At 38.6% G+C, this 12204-nt stretch overlaps 2 protein-coding genes across 2 annotated transcripts in view; one reads left to right on the forward strand and one right to left on the reverse strand.

Moving 5' to 3' along the window:
* The window catches only part of LOC133441826 (neprilysin-like), a 466475-nt gene that overhangs the window by 338779 nt on the left and 115492 nt on the right, over positions 1-12204 (forward strand). The window lies entirely within an intron of this gene.
* dhx36 (DEAH (Asp-Glu-Ala-His) box polypeptide 36) overlaps positions 1-12204 on the reverse strand; it is a 35135-nt gene that overhangs the window by 14276 nt on the left and 8655 nt on the right. The window contains exons 8-13 of the mRNA XM_061719493.1: positions 7795-7869; positions 7038-7204; positions 6876-6957; positions 6654-6794; positions 4881-4986; positions 1120-1207 (exon numbers count right to left, since the gene is read on the reverse strand). Coding sequence (XP_061575477.1) covers positions 1120-1207; positions 4881-4986; positions 6654-6794; positions 6876-6957; positions 7038-7204; positions 7795-7869 — 659 coding nt within the window. The remainder of the gene's footprint in view (positions 1-1119; positions 1208-4880; positions 4987-6653; positions 6795-6875; positions 6958-7037; positions 7205-7794; positions 7870-12204) is intronic.

The following is a 12204-nucleotide window of genomic DNA, read 5'->3' on the forward strand; positions in this document are numbered from 1 at the left end:
AACGGTCACTGAAATAACTTCAAACTGACATGAGTAAAAAATAAATAATTATTTACATTAAATTTACTAATGACAGTGCTTCTAAATTGTGGTTCAACAGGATGATTTAAAAAAATGTGAAACTGGCCTTGACAAATGAGTTAATTTCACCATCCACTTAATATTAAGCTGCACGTCCTTTTGAGGTGTCCATCAAGTGATAGCTGTAACTCAGTGAGACTTCAGCCCACTCTTCACGAGCGCACTGCTCTCGATGTCTACGGTTTGGAGAGTTTCTTCTCCATAGTGCTCTTTCAGTGCTCAGAGAAGGCCACTTCCCAACGGTCCAATGTTTTGTTCTTAGCTGTGTGTTTTAGGTCATTATCGTGCTGGAGGACTCATGACCTGCAGCTGAGACCGTGGGCAGCACATTTCACTCCAGAACGCAGTTTTTGTCTCATCTGTCCAAAGACATTGTCTCAGAAGCTTTGTGGCTTGTCAAAGTGCTGTTTTGAAAAATTCCAATGTGGCTTTTTTTTTTTGAATGGTTTGCTTTCAACAGGAGTCCAGCTCTGTCGTCAACGGTGATGGATGCTGGATCTGTCACTGCTGTACCTTGAACATTCATATTATCCGTCTCTACTTTTTGTCATCACTTTTCCTCCTGTGGAAATTATTTTCAATATTTTCTAGGGGTACTGAATAATTTGTTGAAGCCAGTTTCATTAGTTTGTTCTTTAAATCCTTCTGTTGTACCACAGTTAAAAAGCTCGGTCTGATTTTTATAAGTAGATTGTCATCAGTCATTATTGCTTTTGTCTGTTTCAAGTTAATTCGGTAAACGTGGGTTTTTCTTTCTTTAATGGAGGGGCACCAAAATATTTGCCTAGGTGTGTACATATACTCAAACACACCTTTCAGTTTTCCATCATTAAGCTCTGTACATACATCCTTCTGCACATTTAAACCCAAATATCCATGACAGGAATAACAAGATATTTTTCAGTGGAGGAAACCTTAAAAGACAATAAATAATCAATGGTAAAGATAATACAATGTATTATGTTAACCTGCAGGTCTTTGGTGTGTAGTTCCATGTCACATATCGATTATCCCGAATGTGTGTAGCTGTGTGTATACCTGATTTGAACATCTGCTGAGCCATGAGCAGGTCATTCAGAGTGCTGATGTTGTCCCAACCTGGCAGGAAGACCAAGATTGCACCTTCCTGCCAAACAAATGACACAACCAGTGTGAACACAGCAAAGAAAAGATAAAACCAAAAAAGAAAAAAAACACAACAATGAGCAGGGTGCCGGAGTCCCTGGAGGAGCTGAGCCAAACCATTCAGATATTGCCTATCCTCATTTCCCAATCTCAAAATGTTGCTTTACATCTCTCCCCCAGAACTCCTTGCCAACATCATTATTACAGCAGTCCTTCCCCTTCAGGGCTGCCCATCCTTCACATTAGCACTTGATTCTCTCCCAGCAGACTAATCAATTTGCATCTGTGTCTGTTTTTCCATGTGACTTAGAAAGGAGGAACCCAACTTGCTGATTGATTCCCATTATTATTGTATCCATTCCACCATCAAACCAAAAATCACATACAGCAGCGTAACAATGGCAAAACATGATAAAGGAACTCCTCAAAGTGGATTGTGGGATTTTCCAAGCTCAGCCGCATTTCCTATGTATGAAGGTATAAATTAATGATGACCACAAACATCTTTGCAACCAAACCCATACTGAGTTAGAATGGTGTCAAGCAGCCACAAGATCCTGCAATTACAGACCGTGAGCCAATTAAAAGCTTCACTGTAAAACTGCTCCCGTCTGCAACTTATAGTTTCAGACTGATACACGTGTCTGAAAACATTACAGACAGCATCCAGACTCGAGTCTCGCACATCCTCTCTCTGAACACTCGAGATGCTGCAACAAGACATCAAATACGACCAGAAGGCAGCAGCTTTGGAAGAACGGATGTTACCCAGCAGGAGTGCATTTTTTGTAAAAAAAATGCCCTAACAAACAAAACAGGGGTTAGTTTGTACTTTTCCAAACAGTTGGCAGCGAAATGTCGAGCCACATTTCAGACAGCTTTCATAAAGTTACGCCCAGCTGTGCTACAAATAGATGTAAACGCCTGATGACTGAAGACGACCGTGGTACAATGAGAATCCTGAAACAATGTCAGACAGGAGAATGAACACCACTCTAAACTTCTGTTGGTGAGGACAAATATTCCACCAGTGCAGATTTATAAGCTAAACTCCACCCCCTCAGCTGCTGGTCCCCCTCCTTCTCTTCAGCTCTCTTTAACTTTCCAGGAGCTTTTTGGCTGCCTACGCTTGCACATAAAACATTTTCCTTTGCAACTTGCCCTGATAAAATATTTGTATCTCTTGCATGTTGATATTTTTCATATTTTGGATTACTTTTACCTACATCAGATGACCTGGCATCCGCAATCACTCAAACTAAAGGTAGGACAGGGGATCCCATGCCATCCCTAACCCAGAATTTATTGCAATCTTCAATGAATAACTCCCGACCAGTCGCCAGGTGAAGAAGGGGTTCATTTACAGCTCTGGCTCTGTAAATTGGAAAAAAGGCGGCCTGCCCTAAAAACAGATACATACAACAATTATTTATTAGCCTCCCAAACCCAAAGCTCTTTTTTCTTTTTTAAACTCAGCTTCACATCTGTACGGCTATACTGAACAACCTTGGATTGTACAACTAAAAGAAACATGGTATAACTCTAAAATTCAGAGTCTCCTTATCTTTATTACAAGAACTCCAATTCATGGCCCCCGGGCAGCTCAGTAGGTTGAGCGAGCTGCACCATATGCAGAGACTATCGCCCTCGAGCAAGCAGCGCAGGTTTGAAACCCGGCCTGTGGCTCTTTACTGTCTGTATTTCCCCCTCTCTCTCCAGCCAAGTTTCCTGTCTAGCAACTTTTCAAATAAAAAAGGTAAGAAGAGCCACAAAAACTTTTTTTTTAATTAAAAAAAATATTGATATAAATTAACACACTCTTTAAACTATTCATTACCTGAGAAAAATGAAGAGGAGATTAAGTTCAGACATAAAAAGTAGCTTTGAAGCCTTGGGCACCCCTGCCTTTTAATTAAACTTAATTATCACCAGTACTCAAATACTGGCGCACATATGAAACTCTGGATTAATGTCTTTGGCTGGACAGGTGTGTACAGTAATTCCTCGTTTTTCGTGGGGGTTACGTTCCAACGATAGGTAAAATCCGTGAAGTAGTAACTTTTGTAATTTATTATACAAGGCTTCATTGCGGAGATCAGCACCGCCCCACCGCGACCCAACTAATTGGATTTGAACGGGAGAAAATGAAAAATGATTATGAAAAAAATACAATAAGTACAGTAGGACAAATTGTGACTGGCGCGTATTTCACTTCTCTTCTGACTGTCGCTGCATCTCGCTCTGTATCGTCTTTTTCTTCTAAAGCCCACGGTGCAGGTGTGTTTTTTCGAGAGAAGAACATAGTTATGGGTCGTTGTTGTCGCTCTTTTTTCTTCTGAGCAAAAAGATTCTTATAAACCGACATGCCACCATGGATTATATTTGAGAACTGTAATGAACAATTCATCAAAGGGTCCCGTTCTTGAGCTGCTCACTTAAGTCCATTGGCCGTTCTCAGCATTGTTGCTAAGCGACCAAAGTTATTGACACACAGGAAGTGAAGAAGCAGGGAGACTGTAGTTAACACAACGCACAATGCAAATCCGTGAAGCCGCGTTATAGCGAGGGATTACTTACATACAGAAGCTATAGTTTGCATTATTGTACACACACACAGGCTACAAAGAAACAGTAAGCTCTGTTGTGCTAGCGTACTATTTGGATACACGCACACAGATCACACACATACAGTGATGCACCTTGTAAGTGCTCATTAATGCCAGCATGTCAACCCCATAGGTGCCTAATCATAGACCTCTTCGGTATAATTAACTCATCATCGTTGCTGAAAGCCTGGCAGACGGGCCGCATCCTCGGTTCAGAACGCAGTCATGGCGAATCAGACGGCTCCCTCTCAGCCGCTTGACAATGCCACGACAAATCAGCCGGGTCGAGGGGCAGAGAGTGGCCGTGGCTGATGGAGATGCAGCTTCATATAGGAGAGGATAATTGTTCTGTCTGTCTGAGTTAGTCACTCCTCATTCCAGAGGTCTCTTTTTCATCTTGGCCCTTGTACACACTTTAAACACAGCCACAAAATAAGAAATAATTAAACTAGTTCCACATCGCTTTGAGGAAAAAAAGTAGAGAAAATGGGTCTGTTTTATTTTCCTTCCTTAAATTTTACAACTTGTTGCGTTAAGTAATCCTCACCATGATTATTTTCCTCTCAGCACTGACAGCAGGCGGCACCGACTGGTGCTTTTAATAATATTGTGTAAAGGGCACTGACATTAAAACATGGATGCTTGACAAGAAGTGGAAGGAGAGGGAAAAAAGGAAATGAATGTGGGAGAGCTTCTGTTCAATCACTCATTTGCACAGGCCTGCTGCTGCATCGGTGTTATTTTCTCTGATCAAAAGTCCCTCTGCATTTGGAAGATAGTCCTGTTCCCTCTATCTGCCCGGCTACATGTCTCTTTTTTGTCAGCTAAAGTGCCTTTGTAACATACAAAGTTTTATTTAAATCACTAGCAATCTGCACAGGCCGCTGCTTTCTGCCAGTGATCAAGATGTTGGGAGATTGCCACATCCAAGAGTACACATCTGAGAACCCTCAAGGAACAGCCTGTTCTGCACAGACATAACAGCATTCCTGGAATGAAATAGTCTTCAGTACAAATTTACTAAAAAATATGTGTCTGCACTGAAACCAGAGACAGAATTACACTCACCTCTTCACTGAGTACAATGTAACGGATTAGAGCCAGGATCAGTTCCAGATCAATCTTCTCATCACTGTCTAACATCTCCAGGGCCTCAATTGTGCCGTCAGAATATCTGTAAAGAATTGAAAAACAATACACGTCTCATGCTGCTCTCTAGCTTGCTGCTGGAGGTTTTTATCCATGTAATAGGAAGGAAAGGGGATCAGACATTTGCAAAAAATTGGTTTACACAATAGAGGTTGTGTAATGGATGTTTACAACAAGTTCTTTTGATGCTCAATATATTTTGGCACATTACACAGTTTTGACAAATACACTGTGAATTTGTTCTGTGATCTTTATGCCTTTTTTGAAGACAATCAAAAGGTTTTGATTTTCCTTTTAACCACCACCACCAGAATGGATCTGAAGTAAAATAAACAAGATGCGATCAAAGTGTAGAATTCAGCTTAAATGTAATAGGTTGAACAAAAACATGGCATTGACCATTTCAGACTTACATCCATTGTAAGCACATAACTCCAGTTCCAGGGGGCCAAAAGTATTTGGACAAAGTGACAACTTTAAATATAATCATCATTTTTAATACACAGATTTAAACCCTTTGCAGTCACTGACATACTGAAGCCTAGAGCCGGAGGACATCACAGCATTCTGAGTTTCCTCTCTGGAAATGCCTTCAGACCTTCACTGCAGCCGCCTTCAGTTGCTGCTTTGTGTCTTCAGCAAGTTAAAAGCATGCTGTACTGGGCCGACATCACAAGACTTACTGAATGATGAATATCTAATTCTTCTGCATTCAAAAACTTCTGAGTTGCCTTGAATCATTATCCATCTTCTGCAGCTGGCTGAATGTGAGCAAAGTTTAGCCCCATACATCTCAAAGTTCATCTTGCTGAAGGCAATGTCACTTAATCGCTGTCCTTGTCCAAATACTTTTGGGTCTAACTGCTTGTGTTTGGTGCACATACGGTCCATAGTTACTGTCCATTAAGTGAATTCCTGAATATTTCCAACCGGATCATCAGCATGTGTGAACATCTCGCACGAGACAGCATACATGCTGAGGCTGGCCTTGTTTGGTTCAGTGTCTTTAATATTTTTGGAGAACAGTCACACTATTTCAACTAATGCTATTGATAAGTCCAATACTTAAATAACATTAATGATGTTCCTTTCAGTCATTATTGAAGATGAAAGACTCAATAACTCAATACCAATCACAATCAGCGTTGTTCAAGAATGTTGCTGACTTATATTTTTGGAGTATGACGGATTTATTTACTACAAATAATGTGGGTTAATTGAGTTTAGAAAGTGAACAACAGTTTAAAATGTTGTGCTGTGTTAATATGTGGTGTTTTAATACAATTCCTAATCATATTTTACACACTCTTGCACCTGAGAGAGAAATAACAAAGATGTTTAAAAAAAAAAGAGGAAAAAAAGAAAACACTGTTCAGATAAATGGATGGAACTTAAACAGATGAGTCAGTGTTTCTTCTGCTGTAGCAAACTTTTGCAGCTACCCAATATGTGGAACAACACAGATGAATAAATAATATACAGTATGCATCTATGGGTCAGGTGATCAAGTACCCCAAAGCCCTCATTCTTTTGGAAACCTTAAACTTACCTGCAAAACAAAGTGGGAACAGTCTATATTCCAGCTTCAGTAAGGGCTCAAATTAATTAAAAAAAAAAAGGTAAAAGTGAGAAACCAAATGAACAACAAATGTATCAGGTGATTTTACAACCCTGCTGTTCCCATGTACTCACCTGCCCTGCAGTGTGCGTGCATAACTGGGCCAGCTTTCCTTGTATTCAGCCTCTTTTTCTTCCTTCTCAGATCTGGACTGACGACCCTGCCAGAAGCCTCTCTTCCATGCGGGTCGGCGGTCCTGATTACGAGGACGATACCTGGCAGAGTAAATGCGTATTTTTGACTTTGAATGCTTAGTCCTGGCTGCTTTTGTACATGTGAGCGTAATATTACTCTACCTGGTCATCTCTAAAATGTCTTCAAGGAGGAACTCCTCCACTGGGAACGTCAGACCAGGGATGTGGATCACTGGACAATTTGCTGAAAGGAGGGGGACACACACGGATGATGAGGACAAACTTTTCAGCTGAACCAAATGTGGTGTTGTTCTGATTGCGTACCAAAATATTTAGAAAACTTCTCCGCGTTGAGTGTGGCACTCATGAGGACAATTTTGAGGTCATCTCGGAGTTGGAGTAACTCCTTCACGATGATGAGCAAGACGTCAGACTGGAGGTTCCGCTCGTGAATCTCGTCTAACACCAGGTGACTGATACTAGACAGCAACCTAACAACAGAACAGGGAAGGTTCGAGTCTGCAGTTCATGTTGGTTGTTCTCGCCATGTGGGCAGGTAACAAGTAGCACTACTTTAAATATTTGGCAAAACCACTAGAAAGTCATTAAATGTCAAAATAGTTAAAGGAAAAAGTTTTATAAGTTCAGAAATAGCATATCAAATTGTCAAACATTTAATCTCAAACATTTAATGTCAAACATTTCAGTCAGACAGCTGAAGCCCTGAAATAATTCACCAGAGCTGTGCCTGAACGGGTATGAAGTGAGATATAAAAAGGTACAGCTGGTACTCTCATTTAGTCCGGTTTGTTTCTCTCCAAAAGTACTAAAATGCAAGGATAAAAAAGGACGGATGCTCAACAGAAGCTGTGCGTGTATGCACATGTGTATTTATTTCTCTATGAGAATGGGGACCCATAACAATGAATCTTCCTCAGACTGCAGAGTCAACTGCAAATCAGTGGGGACAAAGCAGAGCGACACAAAGGGAGGGCAGCTGGGATGGAGAAGCAGAATGGATAAGCACAGGCAGGGGGACGATGTGAGGAGGATGAGAAAGCAGAGACGGGATAAGACTCACGGATCCGAGCGAAGCCACTGAAGAATAATGCCGGTTGTGCAGTACAGGATCGAACCTTGTCTCCGTGGTAACCGGCTATGAAATGTGAGAGGGGGGAAAAAAAAGACATTTTTTTAATGATAGAAATCAATGCTAGTGTACTTAGAAGAAAAAATGTCTCCAGTCTCGTGCTAATTTTCATTCATTAATGTTTTCAAGTGCTAGATACATTTATGCATTTCCCAGCCTCCTTCTTCACCGTTTAAGGATTCAATACTTCTTCTGATGTCAGGTTTTTCTAACAGGTTTTATCTTAGTACATAAAGTTGAAATTGTTATAAAACGCTTCTACCAGTAGTGTAGGGGTAATTAATGCCTACTCACTAAGCCACGTCACCAGTTCATGTTTTTATGAAGAAAATTAAACAAAAAAAACGTCTAAATATTTCTTCTCTTGCTGAAGGTTTAATATTCAATAAATCAATACACTGTAAATTATTTTCTTCATTCATTAAATTACAAGGAAAAAAGGGAAAAGTGGTTCTCTGTATTGTTAAAAACCCTAAAATAAAACTGTCTAAAAATATTTTAGCCAGTAGACAATACAAAACACAACACTAGTCATTTTCAACTAATGAAAAATGCATCACATTTGTCATTTAACCCCCTAAGGCTTGACATGTAAGAAAAAAACACAAAAAAAATATATTTAAATTTTTAATTAGAAGTGTTCATTATCTAACATAATCACTTCCCATGTTGGATTCAACTATTTATAAATAATAATTTTTCTTGTAATTATGAATACATTACTGGTTCATGCATTTTTTTAAATGATTTATTTTTCTTGATAATTTTTTTGGTTTGTATAATTTTTTTTTCCTTTTTGTTGGTGCATTTTTAAAATAATGACAGGCCTGAAAGCACAGAACTTTGTTCCAGGTCTTAAAAGGACATACAAAAATATGGTTAATCTGGTCTGAATGGATTAAAATAACCTTACAATCGAATCCATGACTCAATGTATAGAGGTCTGCTGAGCTGACATGAAACAACCCATTAAGTAAATATTTGTAAAATCATTATCGAATCATTAAAAAAAGAATTACCATTTTTTCAAATAGTTTGAAACAAAAGAAATGTAGAACTCATCTAGCCCTGTTTTGCAATTGCAAAGGGTCCTATTAAGCTGGAGAGGTGCCTCAGGACAAACTGGAAATGTTATTTTTTTTGTTTTTTTAGACCTCTCCAGCACATCCATTCTATCCAGCACTGCAGATTTTTAAATTGCAGTTCTGCCCAGTAAGGTGTCTGATTCATGGGCCATTCATTATTTACTCTGTAAATAATAAAATATGTCCTCCCTCCAACAGACACCTGTTTTAGGCAGTTTGTGACTCAACCTTGGAAACACTGAGAAACGCCAGTAACCATCAATTTTCACATTGTCAATAACGTGTTAGTTTGGTGTGTATGGTCTTGAACGGTTATGCACCTTACAATTTTCTGTCACACTCTGCACAAGTGGTGTGTTTGATAAATAAGAGAAGCAGGAAGCAATTACATTTGAGAAGGTGCATCTCTCCACTTGCTCCAAATATAATGTGAAAAAAAATTATACTGAACTGAATTGGGGGAGTGTTGTTTTATAAAATATTTGGAATGTTCAATTTCGATACATCTATGCAAGTGTTAGCCAATCACAACTGCAGCTGAACAGCCAATAAAATGGCAGCAGAAAAGTTTCAAACTACTTGGCTAATTTGTGTAGCAAGCACCAACCAATTTGATTAGTATATTCAAGGGTATGACAGAGGCACATCAGGAGAACAGCCATCAAACGTTAAAGCAACACTGCAGTATGAGAGTAAACTTACAAAGCACCAATAGAAAGAGTTACTTTCATGGTAACGTCAGTTTGCTTCTGCAATGAACGACGTGTCAAGCATAATCAGCTGACTGTAACCCTTCCTAGTTTAATGGGAACAACTTTTCTAAGATTACTCCTGTTGTTGTTCCTTCTTGGTATTGTGTTTACATACACTGTATTGCTTCAGTCACACAAACTGTGTCAACTGGTACTTATCCTCTTAACTCCTTTAGCAGTGAGGGTGCAGAAACCGTTTCAAGATTCACGGTGAATGTCGGTATAAGTCTGCCACTGTTCAGGTTTTCAAAGTACCAACTACTGACACACTGCTATGAATGTACAGTAGCTGGCATACCCATGTATAGACCCACCCAGCCTATGTAAAGCTTTGCAAGACTAATACACACGTTCTTCATTACTCCAGGGGAGAAGAAAGGACGAAACAGTTTTATTCTCACTTCCTAATTGCACTGACTATCCTTTCAACGTCTTACAAAGATATACAATGGTCACTGTGGACAGTTGGGCTATGAATTCATTGGAGAGATAAAGTTCTCTTTTTTATTATGTTAAGTATACAACACAACAAAAATACGCAGGTTTAATTACCCGAGGTTGCACTGACTAAACTGTGCAACGCTCTTTTTCAAAGCAAATATAGATTTAGTTGGCAGAGACCGTCCATGTTACAATCATGGTGACTTTGTACGTACTTTTTACAGAAGCTCATCAGGCTCTGAGAAAGGACAACAGAGAAGAGCATCTACTTTTTTTAATAGATGCTATGTGGAAAAAGCTGGGGGATAAATATAAGTTTAACGAAGCAATTTTAGGATACATCCACAGATAGACTCATGCAGTCTCATCAAAGAGGGTAACAGCACAACTGTGCGAAATAACCTCAAAAAGATGCCTTTCTAGTTATCAAGCCTTTTACCTCTTTCATACAAAACATTGATTTTGTTCTCAGGAAAATGATGAATCACGACTACAGTAATTTTATACTTTTAGTACCACAAAGAAAAGATAGAAAAATGTGGAAAGATCATCTCAAAACCACTCTTGCACAATATTTTCCATCCCATCTCTATGACAGTAATGGCTTTTCCCCCATCGTCTTCCTCTTAATCCTCCTATCAGATTTCTTTCTGCACACCTGATTCGCCTATTTTCTTCTCCTCTGCTTGCGTCTCAATCTCCAACAACTCTACACTCTATTGTACACAATTCATTTTAGATAGCTGGATCCTCACATCTCCTGGAACGCTCTGCTCACTTCAGCTAAAGTGCCCTTCTCCTTCGACTTATCTCTCTCCTCCTGCAGCTGCTCTCAACTTACCGTTTCCATCTTCTGCCCTTTATAATGTTAGGTCTAGAGGTATTTGCCACATTTCCTTGCTATTTTAGAAATGATCAAAAAAACACATCTAAATTGTAGTTGTATAATAAAACATGTTTTTAAAAAAAAAGTAATTTCAGAATAATGTATAGCTACACGGGCGGAGGAATTTATAAAGGACTCCTTTCAATTTATATTATAAATAGCCTTTTTTATCTACCTTAATTTTGCAATTTCTTGAAGAGGCATTCTACCATGACACAATCAGACTCGACAGTAGATGCAGATTAGACATACACTAATATGAAAAGTTAACCTCTTTTAAACTCTCAGGGTTTTACATTTTGGGATATATGCAAATTGCATGATAAGTAGTTTGCTAACATTGACACCCCATGATTCAAAGCTTGTAGAATCAACTGAAAGTTCCAGATTTTAATTGATACGCCATTCTCTAAAGATCCTACCAAGCATTTCAGTCAGGCTGAAGCGCGACTTTGACTTCCTCTGTCCAAAACATTAATTAATGAATCCTCTATGCCAGAGTGTTAACACAGACCTGAATGCTCCACTCCAAAAGAGTATATATTTTATTTCTTTATATTTCATATTTCATAATGATCAATTAATCAAGAGCATTTGATGCTAATTACCCTCTTTTGGAATCTTGGAATACTGATTTATCAGTATTCTAAGCTTTGAAGGAGGTGATATACTGACAAGCAACAAAAAAAAAAAAAACATTTCTGAAAAACTTGAGAAAAATATGACGTAGACTATTATTTTAAGAGGGTGGCGATATATGAAATAATTTTCAAAGCTGTGCACACAATGCTTGTACTGAAAGAAAATAAATGATTAATAATCAGCTATATCAATCAATTCCAGTACCTAATATTGGCTGATATTCAGAGCCGATGAGACAAAAAATAATCTGATTCTGATCAACAGCCGATTAATTGTTGTACTTCATAATATACTAAACTAAAATAATATACTAAACGTTTATAATACTTAATATAAGGGGTTAAGTCAATTTTTAAATTACTGACTGAACATATTTTATAAATCTGAATTTCTGTATACATACTGTATAACAGAAATGCCAACCTCAGTTGGGGGAACTGGAATGATCGAGCTTTACATTTTCCTGTAAATTAGGTATAATAATAGGTTTTGTAACAAACCAGCATATACTCTCTGCTTATGATATCCAAATCTA

The sequence above is a fragment of the Cololabis saira genome, chromosome 4 (genome assembly GCF_033807715.1).
Source record: "Cololabis saira isolate AMF1-May2022 chromosome 4, fColSai1.1, whole genome shotgun sequence".
Classification (NCBI taxonomy): domain Eukaryota; kingdom Metazoa; phylum Chordata; class Actinopteri; order Beloniformes; family Belonidae; genus Cololabis; species Cololabis saira.